Raw genomic sequence first — 24,836 nt, 5'->3', positions numbered from 1 at the left:
GAAATACTGTCTTAAACTACCCATTATTAAAATAGAGGCTAATGTACACCGATCAGGCATAACATCATGACCTCCTCTTTATCAGCTCCACTTACTGTATAGCTGCACTTTGTAGCTCTACAGTTACAGACTGTAGTCCATCTGTTTCTCTGATACTCTGTTACCCTGTTCTTCAGTGGTCAGGACCCCCATGGACCCTCACAGAGCAGGTACTGTTTGGGTGGTGGATCATTCTCAGCACACTGAGGTGGTGGTGGTGTGTTAGTGTGTGTTGTGCTGGTACGAGTAGACCAGACACAGCAGGGCTGCTGTAGTTTTTAAACACTGTGTCCACTCACTGTCCACTCTATTAGACACTCCTACCCTGCCAGTCCACCTTGTAGATGTAAAGTCAGATGTTATGCCTCGGCGTATAATGCATTTTAATATCTATTCCAGGAAAACAGTGAAGTTTAACTCAAATGAAGTGAACCTTCCGACCAGACATACTCTCCAGCAATGCCCTCTTGGAAAGGCTAGTGCTTTGTATCACCCCCAAATTTGGCACGTCAGCCTTGAAGCCACAGCCAGTAATTATTCTGCACCACTAGCAGCCTGCTACCGGTTATATGCTGGTGCTTCCGAGGCGGCTCTGTACCTGATACATCAGACCTTTCCAGATGAGTTTTTTAATTAGCACTACATTCTCTGCCCTCCTCAGTAATTGCTATTTAATTTTCTTGTTTTCAGAGAATCATGGTAGTACATAAATGCACTCCTCAGGTAATAGCGGGCTACCAGTGAGTTAGCATTCTCTCGCACTTAATCGCTCTGCTTCTTCCTGTGTTGCTTTCTGTGGCTGGCAGACAGTAATTTAAATGCAAATGCACATTTATACTCTCCATCCTATCCTGTCTGATTGCTAAGATCAGAACGTGTTTGATTGGCCGTCACTTTAATTCCCACACAGCGCTATTTACTTTCCTCTCTATCAGCGAGTGAGTTGGAAGTTCCTGCCCATGTGGTGAATTTTAATCAGTAATCTGTCAGCTTAAGCTATGTAGATGTCCACAGGTCAGTCAAGCAGGAAGGATGGTCTAATCAAAATGTTTCTGTGCTTTGTGCACTTGTGGTAATATTAGCTTGATATGTGTGCATGCGGTGCATATGCGTGCCAGCGCTATAAATCTTCATAATCAAATCTCAACGTCATTAACCTGTAGCACATAGTTTTCTGGACTGTGCGTACGTCTGTGACAGAAAATGACCAATAGGCCGAGAAGAGAAGGATAGGCTATCATCAGATATGCATTGTGGAACCCGAACTTATGTTACAGTAATGAGGAATCAGTGATGTATTCTTTGCCCGTAGCACACTCTCCCAATGTATTCAATGCCTCTGTGAATATTTAATGGGCACTAAATGAGCAGATTGGTCACATCTGTCTGTGTGTTGGGGGCTAGCAGGCTAGTTTTTATAGGCCAGTCATTATTGTTTCTCTCTCTGCTTCTGTCTGTGTGCAGTAGGGAGTGGTATGAGGCGGTGATGATGGCTCTGGACATGGAGAGGACAGTCTCTAAGCTCATGTTCGACTTCCAGAGGAACTCCACCTCAGACGATGACTCTGGCTGCGCTCTCGAGGAATACGCGTGGGTGCCCCCAGGCCTCAAACCGGAACAGGTAAAGCCCCCCTAATGACACCTAAATTAGGTTTCCCCCACTTTTGTCGATGTGCTCTTTGGCTAACTTATGTTTCCATCAACAGTAGGTTTCTTACGCTTTCAGGTAAACTTTAGGTCAGTGGCATGGTGAGAATATAAAACTGTGTAACTGAACTTGACCGGTCATTAACAGCATTTATAACATATGCTATAAATGAAAGTTAACTTAAAAAGACATTCTGGACTTTTAACTGCCTTTAAAATTTAGATGAAAACATTTTGCTTTAAATGACCTCTTGCCGTATTTACGTTTATTAAAAGAATGAGTGATAATAATGGTTCTTTTACAAAACTTTACCAAGTGTTTCAGTACTGACTATTTCAGCAGTGGCAATTCATCTAATTTTGAGCATAGCTTGGAAATGCTAGTCAGTATATGACCAACAAACACAGCTTTGAACAGTGGTATGCACATAAAATTGTATTTTTTTATTAAAACATAAAAAACTTTACTTAATTGCAGAAAACATGTTTTAGTAGTGACAGTTCTTAATGTTACATACAGATTTTCAGACATTGTCACACTTTTAGTTAAAAAAATGGGATCTAACTGCTCACCATGTGGCCATGCAGTCTCAATTCATGCTCTGCAGGGTGTGTGGCTAAAATAAGGCCCTGTCTATGGACTAAAACTGTGTTTTGGTAATGACATGAAAATTGTAGATCATATTTATTTATTTATTTTAGTTGTTAAATTTAGATATTTCAGCTTCTCTTCAAAAGCAAATAAAAAAAAAAAACACTGGAAAAATAAATGGAAAAAAATTGTAAACTGTATTCGCACTAGTTCAAATTTAGGAGTTAGGGTTTGAGGCAGCCAGCTCCCAATAGAAAGTACCCTATATATGATGATAATATCCTGGGTTTAAATAGATCAAGTGGTGGTTGGTTAGTGTAGTGGGTAACACCTCTGCCTTCTACGCTATAAACTGGGGTTCAATCCCCCACCAGGGTAAGCTCCCTACACTATACCAACAAGAGTCCTTGGGCAAGACTCCCAACACCACCTCCGCCTGTGTAAAAATGATCAAACTGTAAGTTGCTCTGGATAAGAGCGTCAGCCAAATGCCGTGAATGTAAAAAGCTTATCAAATCTAGCAGCAATGGCTTGTTTTTTGAAAGTGTAAAGCCCACCTCAAACAACATATATTATAAATAAAGGACATTTCTAACACCGTAACAAGATTTTATGCATTATGACAGAGAATTTTTGATCACCCATGGAGATCACAGGCCAAGTAAAGGGACTTCTGTGTTTGAAAAATAATAAGAGTAGAGATGAAGATATGTGATGATGTGTGTCATGGCATGAGGAAAAGAAGGAAGTCAGCGTGTGTGTGTAGAGAAGAGACCCTGGGAGAGGAGAATCGTTGAACATGACTGATTAGCTGTAGAACGTTTCATGGTCAGGCAGATGTAATGGGAACAGCTCGTGTTAAAGAGTTACCCCACACGACTCGCTCTTTCACACATGATCACACAAACACATTACCTCACACACTGCAGTGGTGCACAACTGACACCAAATGACAGCTCCCAGATCTGGACTTAACCTTTTAATACCGAAGCTGGAAAGCAGCAGTTTGTGCTTTTTTAATCTTCTCTTCTCCTGGGATAACGCAGTTTCTCTGCTGCTGCTGTCACATTTGTTTTGACCTGTGAAGAACATGACCTAACAAAACTGGAAATTCATCGATTTTTCTGTTTGAGTTACAAACATATGTATAGGAACGTGCATCACAGTGGAAAAGGCAGACACTGTCCTTTATTTGGTAATTCACAGTTAAAATGGATATACGTTATGTTTTTTTAGGCATCAGGAAAAAAATTCTACAGCATTTAATCCACTATTTGTCCACACAATATTGGACCACACCTCAAAAGCTCAGTTGCAGAAGTTTGAGTTTTCTTCTTCTCACAATCCCAAGTGGTCTAAGACGTTTAATGAGGTCTTGTCTATGAGGTGCTCAGTCCATCGTTCAGAGAACAACACCAGCTTCTTTGTTTGCATTTTTTTCTATTTTCTTGTCTCCGTATTGGCTTCTTGACACCTACACATCCTTTCAGACCCACAGCGTTGAGTTGCCTTCTCACTGTGGAGTGGATTTTTCAGATCTGAAGTAAGAGTCGAGCTTGATTTTCTCCTCTCTCCCAAAGATGAAAACGTTAACATCTCCTGTTTTTCACTTTGTTTCTCCTTTGACTTTCCCCTTCCTTATGCAAGTGGATTGTCTTTAGTCCAATTTCCTTAGAAATATCTCCATAACAATGAGTAGCTTGTACTTAATGGAAATTAAATAAAGGCAGGGTAGCCTCTGACTTTCACACAGTATTGCACAGTCTCCCTTTATTTGGAAAGTCCACTACTCCCCTACAGATTATCTACAGATGTTCAAGTTGTTAACAAACTATCTGTTGGTTGTAAACAGAGGTGGGGTTAGGGTTAGGGTTAGGATTTGGACCAGTGCGAAGGTTGGGTTTCGATTTTGAGTTGAGGATTAGAGCCATGTTTAAAGAAAATTATGGTCAATTTAGTAGATATTTAATCAACTTGAAAGTAAATGTATCTACAAAGCATCTAAAGTGGATTATCCAAATAAAGTGTTACCCTGCACTTCACACTTAAGTCGCCTTTTATTGTAACTCTAATGAAACAAATCAGCAATAGGCCCTTACTGATAGAAATTCTGTTCTGCGCATAGTCACTCAGAAACCATCAGAGTGCATCCAACAATAAAGGCAGCATTGTGCTTCTTTTATACTGTGATAAAAACACGGATCCGTGCAGAAATTTCACGTTGATCCGTTTTACTGCCCAACATGGACATGACAGCAGATTTTAAGAGGTAAAGGAGACACAGGTGATGTCTCTGAAGGTATCATAGATGATACATTAGATTAAATGGCATTTCATTGTAGGCAGCATTGATGGAAGTTCAAAGATTAATCATATAATAATAATAATAATAATAATAATAATAATAATAATAATAATAATAAAGACATGATTTGACTTACATAACTGACAAGGTAAAATCAGTCATAATATGCTTCTTCACATTAGAAAAGTCTATTTTTATTTCTTTATTCAACCTTCATTTGACCTTCATTTTCTTTGTTACAGCTACAGTTGTATTTTTTGTAATCAGTTAGATTTTTAAAAAGAAAAGAATAAACTTATACAGTTTTGAATACAAATGGAGTAGCTACGATTCGCAAAAATACACTCTTAAATGCACCATAAAGGGTTATTTGTGATGATGAAATATCAGAAATACATGTATAGTATGTGAACATTTCGGGGCCCATGGCCAAATGGCATGTTTTGTTGATTTTTTACATGAAAATAAGTTTTCTCATTTCAGTGCACGTTACTGTTTACGTGTTGAATTTAACATATTGTGCAAGCAAACCAAAACTAAAGTCCTGTGCAAAATTTATGGCACATTTAAAACTGTATATCTTAATTTCTGACATTTTTCAATTCAGCAAATAAATAGAAATGGCCATATTTAATTTTGTTTTTTGTAAAGATTGTTAAATTATTTTCACTTAAAATGTGAAACATTTGCTTTCAGTCGAAGGTTCTTCAAAAAACCATTTTGTAAACGAGATGTGTATGTGTTAGGAACCTCAAAGTTTAAAGAACCACCACTTGTAGTAAAGATTCAATACCAAAGGACTTTTTCTAGAGCCATACTTCCAAGCCAAGCACCATTTCGAGTTTCTGAAGGGAATAAAAGCACATTCAACGATCAGATTACAGATACGTTTGAACAAAAAGATGATTACTTGTAGGATCCCATTCAAATGCTTCATGAGAGACAAAAGCACCAAGGTAGGAGGATCTTTCAAGCAACACAATTCCCTCCAACACAAGAGACGATGCAAACAAAGGGAAGCGAAAAGAACAACGGAAAGTGTCACAATTACAGTAACCGTAGCCTCCAGTAGGAGTGCTTTTATCAGGTAGAGTGCAGTGACAGTTCACTTTGTACTTCAGTCTATCCTACTTAAATTAAAATAGATTCAAACGAATTATTATGATTTTTTTTGTATTCAAATTAGGCAAAAATGTAAAGCAGAGGTGCTTTTCCTTTCCCCAACACAAGGTCTTATAAACAGCTACAGTAATTTTCAATCAATTCATCTCTTAAATAATAAAATAACTCCTCTCCTACTTACAAATGCTGTACTGTTTGAAAGTTTAGACAGAATTTCTCTGCTTGTTTCAATAAGCTAACAAGGGAAAAGTGAATACTGAGCTGCACCATGCTTTTGTGAATGCCAGTGATAACGGTGACTCTAAGGGTTAAACAGATGGTTAGTAATCTGCCGTGGACAAATTGTGAAAGCAGTTTTTCGACTCCTTACCATACTACTCCCAATGGAAAATATATTCATATTCATTTTTTGGAGCCCAGAAGAGTTTTAAGGAGCTCTGAAATCCTTTGTACATGGTGCATAATACCTGCATGATGTTCTCTCAAGGTCAGTAGCACCAAGAAGGATTTGCAGAATTGGACATCCCTGACAGTGTGTGTAATACCACTTAGAATATCAATGAGTTAGAGTGATTTCAGGTAATATTGTAGAGCTCTGCAGAGGAACCGGAGGGATGATGCTACAGTCCTAAATAAAACTCACAATTGGTTCATATATAAGTTACCATTGATAAAGTGGTGGGCATTTTGGATTCTCTGGATCTTGTGGTTGTACTGCAGCATCATAATTTGCCACGCTATTTTTTTATTGTGTACCGATTTAATGATCATAAAAATCTGAAAATTTTGAATCATATTAATAATTCATGCAATTTAAATTCCTGGTCAGTGACTTTACATCAGCTCCTGTTTTACGTTTTGTTTTGTTTTTATTTTTTTCTAAAACGGCAACGCGTCATCCAGATACCCAAGTGTTTATGAGGAGGCATTCAATTTGAAGTCCAATTAGAATGTAAATGTGAAAGCTTTCAATAACAATACTGAAGGCCTTGGGAAGTAGCGTGTTATGTATCTGCTATTAAGCACCAATTTTGGCATCCATTAGAAGGTTCGGATACTGCTGCTATTTGAGGTTCCCATATGGCCATTTTTGTAGAAGCAAAACAAATATAAATTGTTGCCATCAGCATAAAAGTGCAGATAGACCACAGAACTAATATCATTAATAGCCGAGATGAGTATTGGACCCAGAACGGATCCTTGTGGGACTCCAATTATAATTTGGAAAAACTACTGTACCCGGTTTTGCAAAATAAACAGGAAATGATTTCTAAAATTGCTTGCTTAAGGTTAAGAGAAAGAATGCACATGCATGCACATACACACAGACACTTTGGTGAAAAAAAAAAAAATACATTCCTGCACATTCACAAAGAAAGATGAATAAGACTTTGCAAGTCTTAAAATACAAATATACATACACATTCATGCACCTGCCCCAAAGAGTCATCAGTGCTGAAAGCAGTTGCTTTATTAGGACTCTGTTCTCTGCATCAAATGCATTATGTAGTTAAGTTCTTAGCTGCCTCCTTTCGCTTTCATGTGCCTTTTGTCCCCGATTAAAAACTGTCATCTGTAAAGAGATCACTAATCAGCAAAGTCACATAGTTATCAGCTAATGTTTCAGCCAGTCCAAACCAATTACCTCGCTCACCCAGTGAATAAACCAGGCCTTGGTTGCCTGGATACAGCTAGTCCTCAGCCAACAACCCACCGGTACAGCACGGAGTTATGAGCTTCTCTAGAAATAAAGCCAAAGCCCAGGCTGATACCTGATACAGTGTTTGCAAACACACACACACACACACACACGCGCAGACACATGAGCAGGAAATGAGTCTTATCAAGAATGATCATCCTGCCACTTGTTTAAGGTACACACCGCATCTTTGTGAGTCTCAGAGAGGAAATGTCTCGGGGGGAAAAAAGCTTTTGTGGGCAGAACGATGACAATGAAAGATGCATGGCACCTAATTGATCTCAACATTCTGTTATAATATGTGTGATGATGAAGAGGCTACACACATTCTATTGTCATTTCAGCCAATACATAATCGTCTTTTCAGTAAATGAGATATTAGAGCTACATGCCTCGGGCTGAGAAACCTGTATGTGTGTTGTGTTCAAATCTTGCCTCATCCTCTATTCATGTGCTGCAGCTTTAATGTACAATCAGTTCCTGCTGCGATAACAGTGATTTTCTCGCCCCCTCCCTCTGACGACTATAGAAATCGCTCTGGCCTTTTCACAGAGCAAACGCTCAGACACGTGCCTACACTGTCTGCCTCCAGCTCGCGCTATCATTTTTTAATATCCAGCCTACCAAGCTTTTGGTGGAATCTTTTGGCTTTTGGCACAGCATAAATGGGGCCATTGCTGCCTACCTCCAACAATATGCTGGTTGTCGAAGGTCAGTTACGTTGTCTCAAGCAAATCTGATGGATAGTCAAGATGCCATCCTAAAATGATTGGCTAACAAAATGAGAAAACTGATGGAGACTGCTTGAGTCTTCACCATCAAAATCTAGTCTTTAGAACACACATTTTTAGCGCATACCATGTCTTAGTCAAATGAGGTTTCTGAGGGCGCAGTGCTCATTAGGCTGGAGTAGGTTCCAAAACTATTTCTGACGAGTTTGGACGTCACTGATCCGCTGTCAGGCAGATGGTGTACAAATGGAGAAAATTCAACATTGTTACCCTTCTCTGGAGTGGTCATCCAACAAAAATGATTCCATCTCTAAGGCATAAAATATTCTGGGAGATATAAAAAGAGCCCCAAGAATTTGCAGGCCTCTCCTACACAAGCTGATGTTAGCGTTTCCGCCTGGTTAAAGTTTCCTAAAGACCACCTGGAAAATCCAGAATACTACTGGAATAATGTAAGGGCAAAATGGATCTTTATAGCTAAAATAAAAATGGCAAAACCAAACACTGCTTTCCAGTATTCAAATCCCATCCCAACTTTGGAACATGGTGGTGGCAGTATCATGGAATGAGGCTGTTTTGCAACTATTGGACAAAATACATTCTTGCCATCATTTTATAGTGCTGAGAACTCCGGATTGTATCAAGAAGTTTTACACAAGAATGTCAGGGCATCCATCCTTGAATTGAACCTCAACACAAAGTGGGTCCTGCAGAAAGACAACAATCTTAAAATCACAAGTTCACAGACTTTAGTTTGTTCAACTGTTTAGTTCATTGGTGTTCAGGGAGGGTCACACTAGTTACTGGCAACAGATGTTCATATGCCAGCAGAGACGTTTCATGTTAGATTACATAGTTCAATAAATGAGTGAAAAACTATATATTTTTGTGTTACTTATTTAACCTTTTAACATTCCAGGTTTATTACATACTAAGGCTTATCCAGTAACAACAAGGACTTCAATGCAAACTTGTTGAGCTTTTCTTAGGTTATAGAAGTGCAATACATTTCTGGCTCTGGCCATCTAAGGAGTTAATTAGGTTCTCTTCATCTATTGTTATGAGTTAAATGGAGATCGGATCATATTTTAGTTTACATTTATGTAGGAATTGTTAAAATGATAAAGGGTTCACATACTTTCAAGCAACACTGTATATTTGTTTAAAGCTTTAAAATGCACTGTAAATTCTCATGTACATAATTCCTCTTAGTACCAAATTCAGTTGATCAGCCAAGACATGCCTGGAATCCAAAGTTTTCTTCTTTATTTTTGCACTGATTTTTCTTCACTTTCACTGCAAAGCTAAAAACATTACATGTAGTCACCTAGAAGCCTAACGGGATGCTCACACCGTAACCTATTTGCAAGGTCGCCTATTTCCAGTTGGTTTCAATGTCAGAATGCATTTTGCTCATTATTTTTGCACAAAAAACAAAGCGCCAGTGTAGTTGTTTATTATGCTGAGCACAAGGCCCCCTTCGAGTTGAAAAAAATTAAAGTGGTCAATAGCCTACTTCCTGGGTGTTTTTTCTGTGCTGACCAGTCAGATCAAAGTAAAGTGACATGTGTAATTAGTAATGATTTTAGTGGTGAACTTTCAGATTACACAGATCAAAATCTAGCTTGTTTTTGCTAGCAGCACCGCATTTGCTAATTAATAGTAGTAGTTACTCTTTTTGCCTGTACTGTACAGACTGTGCATTTTTACAAAACATTTGCTTGCTAGCACAGATAGTTATGGTGCTGTTGTTGCTTAGCAACAGACGCCAAAGGAAGCAGCAGTCAAAATACGCAGTGAAAACTTGGACTAAATTTAGCCTGTACTTTTGTCCATTTTTATGGATAACAGTCTGTAAATGTCAGAAACCACATAAGCAAGTCTATTTAACTCGGCAGAGTTTGAGGCAAGTGTGTGATGATTTAGACATGCAATTTGCCCAATACTGATTTGTAGTAAGAAGAACTGACAGTCAGTAATGGCTTCTGGGTTTGTCAGATGCTAGAGAGTGATCCCAAGCTAGCCCAAAAGTAATGGGAGGCTTTTGTGCAAAATCATAGTTTGTAAATGCATTTTTATACAGAAAAAAATTGGGCCCACTCACCCTAATTCATTGATAATTCACTTCCAGAGCCCTTTGGCATCTTGTGTTCATGTTTTTGATGTAATGGTAGAAAACATGCTCCCCTTAAACTGCCTCTGGTATAAAGCCCTATTTGAGTTGGATGAGTTGTTAGGTCAAGTAATGTAATCTGTGTGTGCTTTGACTAGTCGATTCATACAGGATCTCTGTAACTTGCCCACACATAGTTGTGCGGATGTTTACATCAACATTACGTGACAGTCACCTCATTTCTGAACATTGACAACATTTTGTGTGGCTAAATGATGTATAGACTTGCATTAGGCTAGTAAAAGGGGTTCATTCAGCTTACCAACTGCCTCCCATTAAAGGCAGAAAACACACTGCTTTGCAAGAGGTGCTTTTGAGGTCTTTTTTCTTCTCCTTGTAATTTGACCATCACCAAAAGTGTTGTAGATTTCTCATGATGAGCTTGATGTTTATGAAATTGGGTCAAATTGATCCATTTTAGCTGGTAGCCTTGTCATAAAAAAAAGAAAATAAAGGGAAGCAGCGTTTTCTACAAAGCTTAAATTGGCTTCTTATAGGCCAGCTTCTTGTTGAAATTTTTATTATTTTTATTATTTTATTTTTATTATACCCCACAACCCTGAGGGAGAAGTGGCTTAGAAAATGTGTGTGTGTGTGTGTGTGTGTGTGTGTGTGTGTATTTTTATTATATTTTAGTTACATGCTGCTACACCATTTAGGGTGGAAAGGGAACAAGAATCTGGCAAATAGAAAGCCAACTTCAGTCTGTTTTCTGTTACCTGGTTTTGTTTTAACATTACCAAGATGTTCATTCGAGCAGGACTACTATGTCTGAGGGAGCTTATTTTGGCGAATTATACTTAGCAGTACAAAAATGTTATACTTAGAATTATTACTTAGCAGAGGAATCAGCTTTTGATTATGCATTGCAAATATTTTTAGACCCTTGTCTTATAAACTTAAGTCTGCCGGCTCAGCAATTTGTTTATTGACCCAAACTATGGGCCTTATCACCCCTCAAAAAAGGGGGAAAAAGAAAGCTTCAAATTACACTGATTCATTCTGTAAGTGTGGACCTGTTCAGTCTCTGAGGGTGTGACAACTTGATTGCGCTGACAACTTGATTGCATGTCTCTGGCATAATGATGCTGAGGCATACTGAACAAGGACAAGGTTGAAGCAGCCCTAGACAGCTGTAAAAAGATAGAGAAAGCGAGATGTGGTGGGGGCTGGGGGTGTAATGCGAAGAGCCGAATGAATTCATCATGAACGTTGTCCTTGGGTTTGTGCTTTCTTCTCTTTCTGGTTTTGTTAGAGTGAAATGTGAATGCTGAGACACATGGAATGTCTCCACGAGAAATGTGGCCGTCCGTTCTAGCCCGACTTTGAATGTGTGATGAGGACGTGGGCTCTGTTTTGTTTATCTGAACATACTGAACATAGAAAAACAATTGCCGTGGTGAATTCATCGTGCCAGAATATGAGTTGAGACGGAAATGAGGGGCTGCATGGAAAAGCTGCTCTCCCAACATGGAAAACCAAATGAAGCGTTTGGTCTGAATAATTGCTGCACACAAGAATATGAAGCACAATACAACTGACTTGTTGTATTCCATTGTTCCCATGTAAGCATGAAAAAGAAGGAAATGAAAATGTGCAGAATCAAACTGGATATTGCGATGGACCCTGTCTGCATTGTGCGCTTGAGGTTGTGATATGCCAAAAATGCAATATGATACTTAAAGTATTTAAGTTTTATAATAGGAACAGCTCCATTAGGGCCATTTAAAAAGTACCATGAAAACTATTAATACAGTGACTTTTTTCAGATACTGTACTGCACTAAATCCAGTTCAAAAGCACTCTATTTACGCTCTATTTATGAAGGAACATTAAGCTGGTCACTGTGTTTTATGAAACCACACTGTGACATATTTTATTTTATGATAATAATAATACACTGTCATTCTTATACCTATTATACACTCTTAAAAATCACTAAACTATTTTTTATCACTAACAGTCCTTGGGACCCAATATCCTACACATTTTCAGGTATTCTCTGCTCCCAAAACACCTGATCCAGCTCAAAAACAACTTGGTAATCAGGTGATAGGCAGGATTAGATGTGTTAGGGCAGGGAACAGTTGAATCTGTACAGGGCAGTGGTTTCCCAGGTCTAAAGTTGAAAGCCACTGGGCTAAAAAAATCATGCAATGGATGGTTTGGCCAATAGCCAGTTTGCAAATGATGGATAAGATATAAAGAGCCTTTTAAAGAACCTCCAGTTCATGTTCCAGGGTCAATACCAAGGTAAGTTTTTTACTAGAATCTGTGCAAAAGTCAAAGACCACCCTTCGTTCATTTCTACTCAAAATAGCCACTACATCCAATCTATTCATTTTTTCAGAAGATCTTTCGGAGAAGATTTGAAAATAGTACAAAGACAACGTGTTAATTGTTGAAACTGAAATTGAAATTATTGAAAAATGTGTGCCCATTTTAAATGTGATGCCAACAACGTGTTCTTAAAAAGTTGAGACGGGGTGACAAAAGACTGGTTAATTGCTTAAAAACCACCTGGTGGTTAATTGACAACAGGATTGCTAGCACGATTATAGTGAAATATAAAACGAGCATCTCAGAGAGACTGAGGGGGGGATGAGGAGGGGTGCTCCACTCTGTGAAAGACCACGCAGGTAAATAGGGCAACAATTCAAGAACAACAGAATCCAGAGAAATTTGTGTATGCAAGGGACAAGACCAAAAACCAATGTTGGCTGGCCATACCTTTCAGGCCCTGAAGCAACTCTGCGTTTAAAACAGTGGAAATCACTGCATGGGCTTGTGCACACTTCTGAAGAACACTGTCCGTGAACACAGTTCAAAGTGCAGACACACTAATTTCTGACTGATATTATATTTACCTGTTGAGGCGTCTGTGGAATTGTTAGTTAAATACAAGATTTCTATTGAATAACTTACATAATGGTCACCTTGACTGTAAACAAAATAAATGAAGAGTCTGGCTTGTGCACAGTATTGTACATCCAAACCAAACGTCATGTAATAATCTTTATTTTTAAGTGCATTGAGCAATCAGCCTCTTTAACTTTTCCTCAAAGGAGAAAATGTTTATGTACAGAACATAATATAATCACCCTTAGAAAAATGGTTTCCTTTATGGATGCTTTGGTTCTAATATTCCTTCGACTCCCCTCTGTGTGTGTGTGTGTGTGTGTGTGTGCGCGCAGGTTCACCAGTATTATAGCTTCCTGCCAGAAGATAAGGTGCCCTACGTTAACAGCATCGGCGAGAAGCATCGCATTAAACAGCTCCTACACCAGCTGCCCCCTCATGACAACGAGGTTGGTCACATATTGCTGTGTTTGTGTCGCTTTGTCTTTGTCAGTGTTGCACCTGAAGAAATCCATACACAGCTACGGCAAAAGGTCTGTGTTAAAACAAATGTAATGCACTTGGCACTCACCTTCAGTGGCTTTTCCCAGGTGTTGAGCACAAATCTCGACAGACAGTGAAGGATGTATAGACAATCTCTACGGAGCTGGAATGTGTGAATGAGTTAGGCTCTCCCAGGTGTCGAAGCACTTCAGAAATCCATTTATTTAGGCATGAATTTTCTATCATCTCATACAAAACAGATTCTATTTTGAACCATGCGGTGTATATATAGCAGGTCTCTGAGGGGTTTGGGGTCCGAGGCCTGTCTGCAGTAGAGTAGTGGTGGTGTGAGTTTGCTTATTTGCAGTTTTAAATTGAAAGAGGGGCGGAGGCGGTTTCACAAAGCGTGCTAACAGGTTACGCAGTCTTCAGGGTATTATCCACTTCCTCTGCATGTTACAACATGCAACAGTTGAGCCATAAAAGCTAATGTAAAAGTATAATGAAAAAAGAATAGAGGAGGATGATGGGATTGCAGTGTGGAATCACTGTTTTCAATAACACGAAGCTAATTTGGTTGCAGATGATTCCACTATGCTAGTCCTGTGCACCTGCGCTAGTGTCAAGTTAAATTAGTAGGAAGCTCATACAAAAAGTGTCCAGAATGACAAACAGAGACGATTCTAAAATTAAAAATCAAAAAAGAGTCAATTCCAATAAAACAAATATCCCGAATGCCTTATATCGCCTCAAAAGTAACATATTTTGAATTGCAGTGTATAATTTATTAGTAAATAATCTCAATGTTCACAAAATACTTAACATGTAAAACTTTATAATGCAGTGGTGAACTGTGATTATTAGAGCTAGGCCTTCAAATTGGGCCATGAAAGTCGTAACTCGGTCAGAACAATAAGGTAAAAAAAAGGAAAAACCAATCTAATTGATAGTGCTAACTTCTGCTGGCATCCCTATGGAATTCTAGTAGTAATGACAATTTGCATGAATTGTTCTAGTTTGGCTTGATGATTGTGACAGACAGATTAGCATTTATTTTACCTTGTAGCAGTTTCACGGTTAATTTTGGTGTCTTGCTGCTGCCACTGTTTTCTATTTCTAACGTGCACTGATTAGACTACCACTCATATTCACAGCCAGTCATGTATCTTGTACTGACTATTTTCCTTATGAAACCGGTCCCGCCTACTGGAAATCACAGCTCTAACCATTAGGAGAGTAATTTTAGCTAAATCTATGTAGATACTATAGCCAGGCCAGTTTTCTTCAGGCTATTTCAAGAATGTAACCCTTTTGTTTCTGTCCGAAACTTATCAATGAGAAAGAGTAGTTCTGTAATACTTGTAGACTTTAAATACAAGCATGAATCTGCTAAACAAAAATAAACGAAAAGTGCATTTTTAGTCTTCAGAAATGATTAAGCCTTCTCTGAAGGCCCTGAGGCATCCCCTCTGGTATAGTGTGTTTTCGTATCTAAAATGACAATAAATATCTAATATTCCAAACTTTGGAACAGTAGTGTATATACTTTACAACCCCTAGTGTTTAACACTGATCCAGAAGGCAGTGTTATTGATGATGATGATGATGGTAACATTGTGGGTGTCTCCAGGTGCGATACTGTAACTCTTTGGATGAAGAAGAGAAGAGAGAGCTGAAGATCTTTAGCAATCAGAGGAAGAGAGACAACCTGGGCCGAGGAACCGTCCGCCCACTCCCCCTCACCATAACTGGAGCTGTTTGTGAGCAGGTAGGATGTAATACAATAGAAAACACTCAGCATCAATCTTCAAATATATTATATACCAATATAATATACCTTCTAGTAGTGGTGATAAAGAATGGAAGATGGTAGAAGGTAGTTGTGATTTAAATGTGAGTGTGCTAACTGGCCTTAATTAGCATTCATTCCTCACCATCTTAGAAGTTCTAGATATGTTCTATTATGCCTTAAAGACAGAAATATGTACGAGCTTTCTTCTGATTGGCTTTCCTGCATTGTTCCTCATTCAAAAACCAGTTCAGGCTGAAACACTATGTAGAACCTCAATGTGAATGGGCAGAGCTAAACTGTTAAAATAAGAGAATAAGGTGGATATATATATATATATATATATATATATATATATATATATATATATATATATACACCTTAAAAATAATCTGTTTTTTAATAAGTAAGGAAACTACCACCATTTAAAGCTAAGAGTTTAAATACGAATTAGCAATAGAATTTCTCTGCTTGTTTCAGTGAATATTTAAAAACACTATCATTTGTTGAGCAATTTAAACTTTACAGGAGAAGGAACAATGTTCTTTGGATGGAAGCTAATGGAACATAATTGTTTCAGAGCATTTTTATTGCTCCATTCATCATAAACGTTTAATAAAATAGCATATTCAAATGATAATTCTATTGACAGAAATGGAGACATAATGTTCAGATGGTGAACATGCTTTTGTTCTCATAAGGTTTAGAACTGGTAGCACAGCAAATACTGTGGAAATGTTGTTGGTGGGATGAGACCTTGGGCTCTATATGTTAAATCTTGTACTCTTTATGTGTTCCACAGTGTGGAGGTCAGATAAACGGTGGCGATATCGCAGTGTTTGCCTCGCGAGTGGGGCATGGACTGTGCTGGCATCCTCACTGCTTTGTCTGCTGCGTCTGTGCTGAGCTGCTGGTGGATCTCATCTATTTCCACCAGGATGGCAAGATCTACTGTGGCCGTCACCATGCTGAACGGCTCAAGCCACGCTGCTCAGCATGTGATGAGGTGAGCACAATATCTTGAGCTTTCAGCCTGGATTCCAAGGGCCAAGATCACCCTAATCTGAAAGCCTCAATTGATCCTGTTTTTGATGGAACTTCGCTCGGCACTTCCCGCTCCCTCAACCAGAACAGCCTCATGAAGTACCATCTGTAGCCTTAGCATTAACATAAAGCCTAAGCTATCAATCCAGCAGAAGGGCCCTCTGGGCCTTCTAGGGCTTCAGAGGTTTAATGAGTTCTGAGAACTAAAAAGTACATGTCTGTCATTTTTAGATCATTTTCATTCCACAGATTCATACATGTATTTAATCAGTGTTCGTATTAGGTACTACTCTGTTTTCATTGTTACATTTTGGATGGAAATAAAAGGGTTAAACATTTGAAATGCCCAGCAAGAAAACTGCCAATCAGGATCTGTTTTTCTCTATGGTATAAAGATAGAAAGCTCTCCTATTGGTGAGGACATCTAGAGCTGAGAAGACGGCCTAAAACCTTAGCAGGACCGATTTAGTGAGAAAAAATGTAAATCTAGGTCAGGGGTGTACAACTTTGGTTCGGGTGGGCTGGTGTCACAATTTAGCGCTTCTGCTCAAACACACCCACTAAGCCCTGGCAATTACCAGATGAGCTGAATCACCTGTGATTGAGCAGGAAAGTCACCAGTCTGTGCTCTGCACCCCTAATCTAGGCATTCTGGAAGTCCTAGATATGTCACTTTGTACTGAAACAGTCACCATGAAACTGCTACAAGGTAAATCTTATACTGTCACAGGCTTCGAGTATAACATGGAATGAGTTTTAGAGGCTTAAGATTTCTGTGTTTAATTAAAACATCCACAAAATGATCACAACCGCCGTTAGCACTAACCAACCATTAGAATCCTATTAGGACACTAGCAGAAAATACTGTTATTATTAAAGTGTGTGTTTACCTCATATTCTGTCCAAGTTTTGACATGTATGGCTCATATTGAAGGCCCAGCTTTACGGGTCATCCCTCAATATTGCAAACCAACAGTATTTAAATGATAATAAAAAAGTCCCATCCTTTGTTTCGAGTATGTTCCTCAAAACCTTCTTCTTTCACCAAAATGCAGGCTCTTGCCCTCACTTCACTGCTGTGGTCACACCCTGACTCTAAACTGGATAAATATCAATTCATTTTCACTGACCATTTTTTCTTTTCTCTCAATTTTGTCTTGCCACATCTGTAGATTATCTTTGCGGATGAGTGCACAGAGGCAGAAGGAAGGCACTGGCACATGAGGCACTTCTGCTGTTATGAATGTGAGGCACCATTAGGTGGCCAGCGCTACATCATGCGTGAGGGGCGGCCTCACTGCTGCAACTGTTTCGAGTCGCTCTATGCCGAGTACTGTGACGCATGTGGAGAACATATAGGTAGACTACACAAGCATCTGTGCTGTTGTCATTATTTTGCCCTCATTAATCTAACCAAAATATGTCTGTCTTTACCAATAAAATATTAGAGTTGGCCGTGGAAACTACATCTTGGCTGTAACAAATGCTACAAATACATTGTCTTGAATGATATAGTGGCAAAAGTCCAAACAACTGGACAGTTCATCTGTGTTTATTTGTGTTTTGTTATTAGTTAATAATTCAACACTGGAAATTAAGTCTCAAATAACATTATGGATAGCCTAATATGCATTTTTCTTTTTTCTGTGTAGTCTCTTTGTCTTCGTCTTCTATGAATAATTAACAGCTGGGCTCATCCAGTGCAATGTTATACGTCTCCATACAGCAATCAGCTTTGATCATTTATTGAACAATTGAGAACGTAGTTTTCTCTGGATAAGAAGCTAGAGTTCAGCTGTCAGTTGTCCGATTTATTCAGTGAAGTTAATAAGTAGCGCTGGAAAGACCATAACATAGATGGAGCGGAATTTTAAAAGACTGCTGTTGGCAAAGAAACTATAGGCGCAGTGCATTACTTAATATACTAAGACATATTATGGAAATTTGACAGTTATATCATTCCAGTGATGTTCATTTAGCCAGACATTACTTCTGCGTCACAAAGTTTGAAGCGGTGAAGTTCTGCTGAAAGTCATAATGACTTGCAGTCGTTCTCTATATGGTGACTGTAATTTTTTTTCAAGATGTAAAACAAAAAAAGAGGAAAAGGAATAATTGATAGGATTTGTTTTTGTATTAGAATTCACTGGCAAATATGGATTATAAGGTCAGAAATCATTTAGTCATGTCTAGATATCAAGTATGACAGACATTAATTTGTCCCCCTTTGAGTTTTTAATTATCTGTCATTTTTTATTAATTACATATTGCCTTATACGTGTGCAATTGACATGTATCTCTACCCTTAGGCATAGACCAAGGTCAAATGGCATATGAGGGTCAACACTGGCATGCCACTGAAGAATGTTTCTGCTGTGCTCGCTGCCGTCAGTCTCTGCTGGGCCGTCCCTTTCTGCCAAAGCAAGGTCTGATTTACTGTTCCCGCCTCTGCAGCCAGGGGGACGAGCCTGACCTGTCAGACTCCTCAGATTCTGCCTTTCAGAGTGCCCGCTCCCGCCAATCACGCCGCAGTGCTCGAATCGGCAAGCAGGGGGCCAAGAGCAAGGCAGAAGGGGGCCGGCAGCAATCAACTGGCTCAGCATCAGCCACAGGTGAACGCCTTTCAGCAGATGCAGACTCCCTTGCTGTGCAGATGGATTTGTTGAGTGTGTCTAGTCCGGCTCCCAGTCGTACCCCCAACCGCACACCAACACGAACCCCAAGTAGGACCCCAAGTCGTTCCCCAAGCCTGAACCGCAAACAGTCTGTCTGGATGAGCAGGGATGAACCATACTCATATGAGTCTAATCAAAGAGATCCTTCCCCTTCCCCAAATGCCCATCAGCTGCGGAGCCAGTGTAGCATGCGGGGCCCTTACCCTCCCTCTCCTAGCCAGCCACCAAAGGTTGTGAGCCCTCCTGAGTCTTGGCACAAAGAACCACAAGGGAGTAATCCCAAAAAGCCCCCAGTTATGGCTGCCCTGAGGGGACACTCTTTCAATGAGAACTGGATGCATCATGGGCCAGACCCTGAGTTCCATCCACCCAAACTCAAGACACAGATGAGTTTCAATGAGGTATCCAGCCGTGGTCCTGGGTTCTTGGATAAGCGGAGCGTAAGTGTGCAAGGATTTCCCAGAGACATGCGCCCCCCACTTCTGAGGAGCAGGCACCACATTGGTCCCAGCTTTGGTGAACTGACACCCCTGGAGCAGACACCCCGAGGATCTGCAGACTCCCTGGCTCTTTCTTATGCCACAGGTATACACACTCAAGTGCATTCCTAGTAGTAGACTTGAATTCCCAATTTCAGCATCAAATATCATTCCTTTCATAAAGGAATAAGTATTTAACACTGTCCTTAGGTCTTCATTTTAGAGGAAACCCTTATTTAACAACTTGATTTTGTTTCATTGCAGGTAACTCATTGGATGGAACTACAAGGCGCCAGGAGCATCTTTCTCGCTTCTCAATGCCTGACTTGAGCAAGGACTCTGGTGTGAATGTATCTGAGAAGAGTGCCATGGGGACTCTAAATTCATCCATGCAGTTCCGCAGCACTGAATCCCTGACGTCGGCCCCAAGGCCTCTTGCCGATCTGGGAATGCCTGTCAGACTGAGATACCCTCCACCACTCTACTGGGACTCACCTAGAGGCCTAAGCTTTGATGAGCAAGCCAAAGGGCGAATGGGCCTAGCAGGAAGCATGGGCAACGTTCATGTAGTGACACCGCGGCCACGGCGAGCAAATACACAAGAGTCTCCGCGACAACAGCGGCCAAGGCAACACCACCATCGCAAAAGCCACAAGGGGCACAAAGGTCACCATCGCTCCCGACGCTCTCGCTCTGACAATGCTCTTCACCTGGCTGCGGAAAACCAGGGTTACCCTAGTGACCCTGTTCAAAGGTTCCGAGATGACTTTCTACGGTTCCCCTCATCTAGGATGTCACGGGATCCTTTTGGGGGAAATTATGCGTATAGGCAGCAGTTTTTCAGGCCTTGTCCTCGGACCACCTCCGACCTGACCCTGCAGGACCCTGGGGGTCCAAGACAAGGGCAGTACCTGGGCAGGTATGGAGAGTTGGCAGAAGATGAAGATCACTTTTGCTCCACTTGCTCTTCTTCGTCGGAGGCGTCCGACGACGAAGGCTACTTTATGGGAGAACCCATTCCTCGGCCGGTGCAAGTGCGTTATCTTGACAACGAGGAGTTGCGACATCGTTATAGCCCCACTTTGATGGGTGGCCACTCCCAGCTGCACACGCGTAAACGCCGGAAGAGTAAGAACTGCATCATCTCATAAGAAAGAATGTGCGCGCGTGTGTTTGTCTGTCTGTGCGTCTGAGTGTGTCCTTATTCTAATAACTTACTGAATGGATTGTAAACATATTTAAGCATGATCAAATTATAACCAAGACGACTTGATCATGTCTCCTGGACCTTATCTCCTCTGTTTACTGTGACAGAAGATGGCACAAAGATTTCATGTATGAACAATTACCTATTTGAATATTACATTGAATATTGTATATTTGACAACACTTAAGTTCACTTGTGGAAACGTGCAATAAGAATGTGCAATGTATCTTTGGTCTGGCTGGAAAAAAGGAGCAAGGCTCAATGCGCACCGAACAAGAACTGATAGTGGTGAGTTACCATAACTAGCTTTCATTATTGTATTCTAATCTTTATTAAGTATTGTCTTAACTTAAAGTCATTTGTGTTATTGTATATGTGAAGATTGAGAGAGTGCTAGCACAGCCTTATGGCTTGATCTATCAGTACTAATTATGAAGTCGGATAGTGAAGACTGAGGGGACTTGGCTTTAAGTGCAAATCTTATCTACCCCAGCTTCAACGCAACACTCCCCTTCTATTTTTCTCTCTTTAAACCTGTCCTTCTTCTCATCTTTTAGCAGACCCAGTTCACATAACTCTATAAATAATCCACATACTAGATACTGTTTCCATTGTTCTAATTGCTTGCACCCTGTCTAATCAATGACACTTTAAGATCACGTACATTCGCTTTTGAGCATAGCAATGTTTGGTATAGTCCTGTTTTAAATGCAATATACTTTCTTTTTCCAAAGTCCTCATTTTAATAATGCTATCTTTAACTTATATGTATGTACAGTGATTTTAAAAAGTAATATAAGTTATGGCTGTAGTATTGTAAATGTTCTGTAAATATAGTCTTAAATATTTCTATATTTTGTAACTTCAGATGCATTATTTGTATCATATTGTAGAGTGTAGAAACCCAAGCTGACTGCATGTATCCCCAGTTCATGTCTTGTATCTGAATTAAACCATATTTCAATGATCAATAAATATAGGCCTACCTTTCTTTTTCTACTGAAAAATGACAGTTGAATGCCAAATGATGTCTTACCATGTGAAATGATCTTAAATACAGTCAGTATATCTAATATTTCTCCTGACGGTGTTGCTGTTAAGCTTGGTACAAGATTATTTGACCCATTTTTCCTCTCTCACTTTATTTTAATTTCATTCGATCGGGGCACACAGTCTTTTGCATGCAATTGCAAGTATTATACGAATAATCTCGTAATATTTTTTCAATAATCTCTAAATGAGGAATATTAGTTATGTAGACTAGTTTTGAGATCATTTCACTTCACTAGATATCATTTTATGCGGTGTTGATGTCTGATACATCAGATATGTGGATCACGTAAAGACCCTGCTAGTAAAAAGTATGGAAAAACAAAGATATAAGGTGTTAGCCTTCATGTAAAATCTTTAAAATGTGTAATAAACGGCCGGTGTTATCCGCAGTTGCTATTGTTGATATCGAAGTGTCAAATGTCACATTCCCACCTTACCTTCCATTTCCTCGCTGACAGGCCTGGGCGAACAACTGCCGTAATAACTGCGAGGTGTTTGCCAAGTAGCTGTGTGCCTGTTTGCATATCTGTGATGAGACCATTTTGGGGGAAAAACTATTTTCCCTATTTTGAAACTACAGAATCTGAAGGTTTAATGTATAACAGTCTTTACAGTCTTATTACGACATAATTAGATACATTATGATCCAAAAAAACGTATAACAAATGGAAACAAATGTAAGCATATTAGCTCAAACAAGGCCTCCTTCAGCGTCTGACAATCTGCTTTATTTCTGTTTGTATGCAGGTCAAATAGTAGGCTTGACTGGGGCAAGTGGTACCACTTTTTGTGCATAGCCTCTATAACAGGGTTGTGTGTTTATGTTATAGCTTTCAAACTTCCATATAAGATGCTTATATTGGTCTGTTATAAATAGGAGTAAGGTAGAAATCTATCGCTCACTCACAAGATGAGCAAGATGATGTCAAGTTTTCCGCAGTTACCACCAACTGTAGTTACCATGCAGTTATAACGTTAGGTGGGGTAGGTGTTAACAGTTATACAAACCAGGTCAAAGTATTTCTTCAGCTACATTTTGTCAAGTACAACCCTGTAGTGGTTGGTTAGTGTAGTGGTTAACACCTCTGCCTTCTACACTGTAGACTGGGGTTCAATCCCTACCAGGGCTACACTATACCAATAAGAGTCCTTGGGCAAGACTCCTAACACCGCCTTAGCCTACCTATGTAAAAATAATCAAATTGTAAGTCGCTCTGGATAAGAGCGTCAGCCAAATGCTATAAATGTAAATTTCCAAAGAAGCTGGGACGCTGTGCAAAATGAAAACAGACGGCAATGATGTGCAAATCATTTAAACCCTAGATTTAAATGAAAGTAGTACAAAGACAACGTTTCAAACCTCATTTTAATATAGGCTAAAGCACAACCGTAAGATTTGCACATTGTTGCAATTATTTTTTATTGCATTTTGCACAGCGTCTTCATTTTTTTGGAAATGAGATCCTTTTTTTGTGAAACTAAACTAACCTGTTTTGAAACCATCATTTTCATGAAAAGCAGAAATACAATGTGTTCTGTAATCTCTATGAACCCCTCTCCCCTACCCTACCAAACGGTGGGCAGGAAACAACATGTACAGGTTGCCAGTCCACAGTGCAGTCGCAGGGCAGAACAGCCATGACAACATAGAGAAATTAAGGTAACACTTTATTTGAAGGCTACCTACATAAATACTACATAACACGTTCATAAGCACTGAATAATATTATATATATAATGCTACTAACTACAAGAGGACATAAGACAATCTATGGAGTAAATGATATTACATTGCTGTTCATGAATACTCAGGTATTGCTTGTGTTATTCAGTGCTTATGCATGTGTTATGACATCCTTATGTAGGTAGCCTTCAAATAAAGGGTTTCCAAAATAGAAATTCTGTTGGCAGCCGCGCCAGAATAAAATCAATTGGGTTTTATGTAAGGCTGTCTGAGAACATGCAATAGCTGATGCTCACACTAGCCTTTCACATCAAGCAAAACCATCTGATTTTGCGTGACGAGCACTTTATGGCTGAAATTTTACCCATTCATTCTGCAAATTGTGCAATTGTAATTTGGTTTTACTTCTTATGGGACTCACTAAACATGCTGCCTGATGACTAAATCCATTTTTACTACCAAAATACCACATTGCAGTTAATTAACTGAGTAAAAGTAGGATATTAGCTTCTAAATCTACAGATCATTTTCAGGGATGAAGTTAAAAGTGTCCTGCCTAGTGAAAAAGTACTGGGGTAAAGTTCACTAATACATTATACAAATGTAACATGCAAAATTACAGTGTATATGTCACATCACAGTCAACGTTTCTCCATGGAAAATGTTCCTCAAGATCGCTGCCAAAAATTGAACTCGGCTTACAACACTCAATAGGAGAGCTAACCAACTCCTATCTTACATACAGTCATATGCAAACATTGTGGCATCCCTGTCCAAAAGGCATTTTGTTGAAGCAAAAATCTTCATTATTTCGTATCTGCAATGAATTATTCAGTATATACTGAGATTTTTACAGTGTCTACTATGAACAAGTGGTAACTCCTATGAATTCTTCAGTATGTGCTATGCATGATACCGTGTCTATTTTGAATAATACAGTATTTATTGCAAATTATTATGTATTAAGTGAACACATATGCTACATGTTATATTTTATCTTTCATTTTTTCAACATGTTGAAGCAAAAGAGAAGAAATTGTGCAGTAAAACTTCAAAAATATTTGTTCCCTGTAGTGGATGTAATCAAACTTTTGTGTATGACTGTACATACAACATATGTCAACTTCTCACGCCAGCTCAGGAGAGTGGTGGGCATTTAAAGCAGTGATATCAACCCTGTAGCTTATTTCTTGTTGGTGAAACTGGGATGTTACAGCCCAGCCTGTGTTTCTTGTTGGTGAAACTGGGATGTTAC

At 39.4% G+C, this 24,836-nt stretch overlaps 1 protein-coding gene across 2 annotated transcripts in view; it reads left to right on the top strand.

The window, feature by feature from the left end:
• The window catches only part of prickle2a (prickle homolog 2a), a 59,184-nt gene extending 37,365 nt beyond the window's left edge, over positions 1 to 21,819 (top strand). Inside the window, exons 2-8 of one of the 2 annotated variants that reach the window (XM_037536180.1) lie at positions 1,507 to 1,660; positions 13,503 to 13,616; positions 15,281 to 15,418; positions 16,242 to 16,445; positions 17,656 to 17,842; positions 18,793 to 19,743; positions 19,902 to 21,819. In XM_037536180.1, coding sequence (XP_037392077.1) covers positions 1,526 to 1,660; positions 13,503 to 13,616; positions 15,281 to 15,418; positions 16,242 to 16,445; positions 17,656 to 17,842; positions 18,793 to 19,743; positions 19,902 to 20,788 — 2,616 coding nt within the window. In that variant the 5' untranslated portion in view covers positions 1,507 to 1,525 and the 3' untranslated portion in view covers positions 20,789 to 21,819. Of the gene's footprint in view, positions 1 to 1,503; positions 1,661 to 13,502; positions 13,617 to 15,280; positions 15,419 to 16,241; positions 16,446 to 17,655; positions 17,843 to 18,792; positions 19,744 to 19,901 lie in introns of both variants that reach the window. The other variant, XM_017683924.2, reaches the window with a different exon arrangement.
• Positions 21,820 to 24,836: the final 3,017 nt, after the last annotated feature.

The sequence above is a fragment of the Pygocentrus nattereri genome, chromosome 29, assembly GCF_015220715.1.
Source record: "Pygocentrus nattereri isolate fPygNat1 chromosome 29, fPygNat1.pri, whole genome shotgun sequence".
NCBI lineage: Eukaryota > Metazoa > Chordata > Actinopteri > Characiformes > Serrasalmidae > Pygocentrus > Pygocentrus nattereri.
Note: the sequence above shows the minus strand (reverse complement) of the source record. Positions and strands in the feature narration are given on the sequence as shown.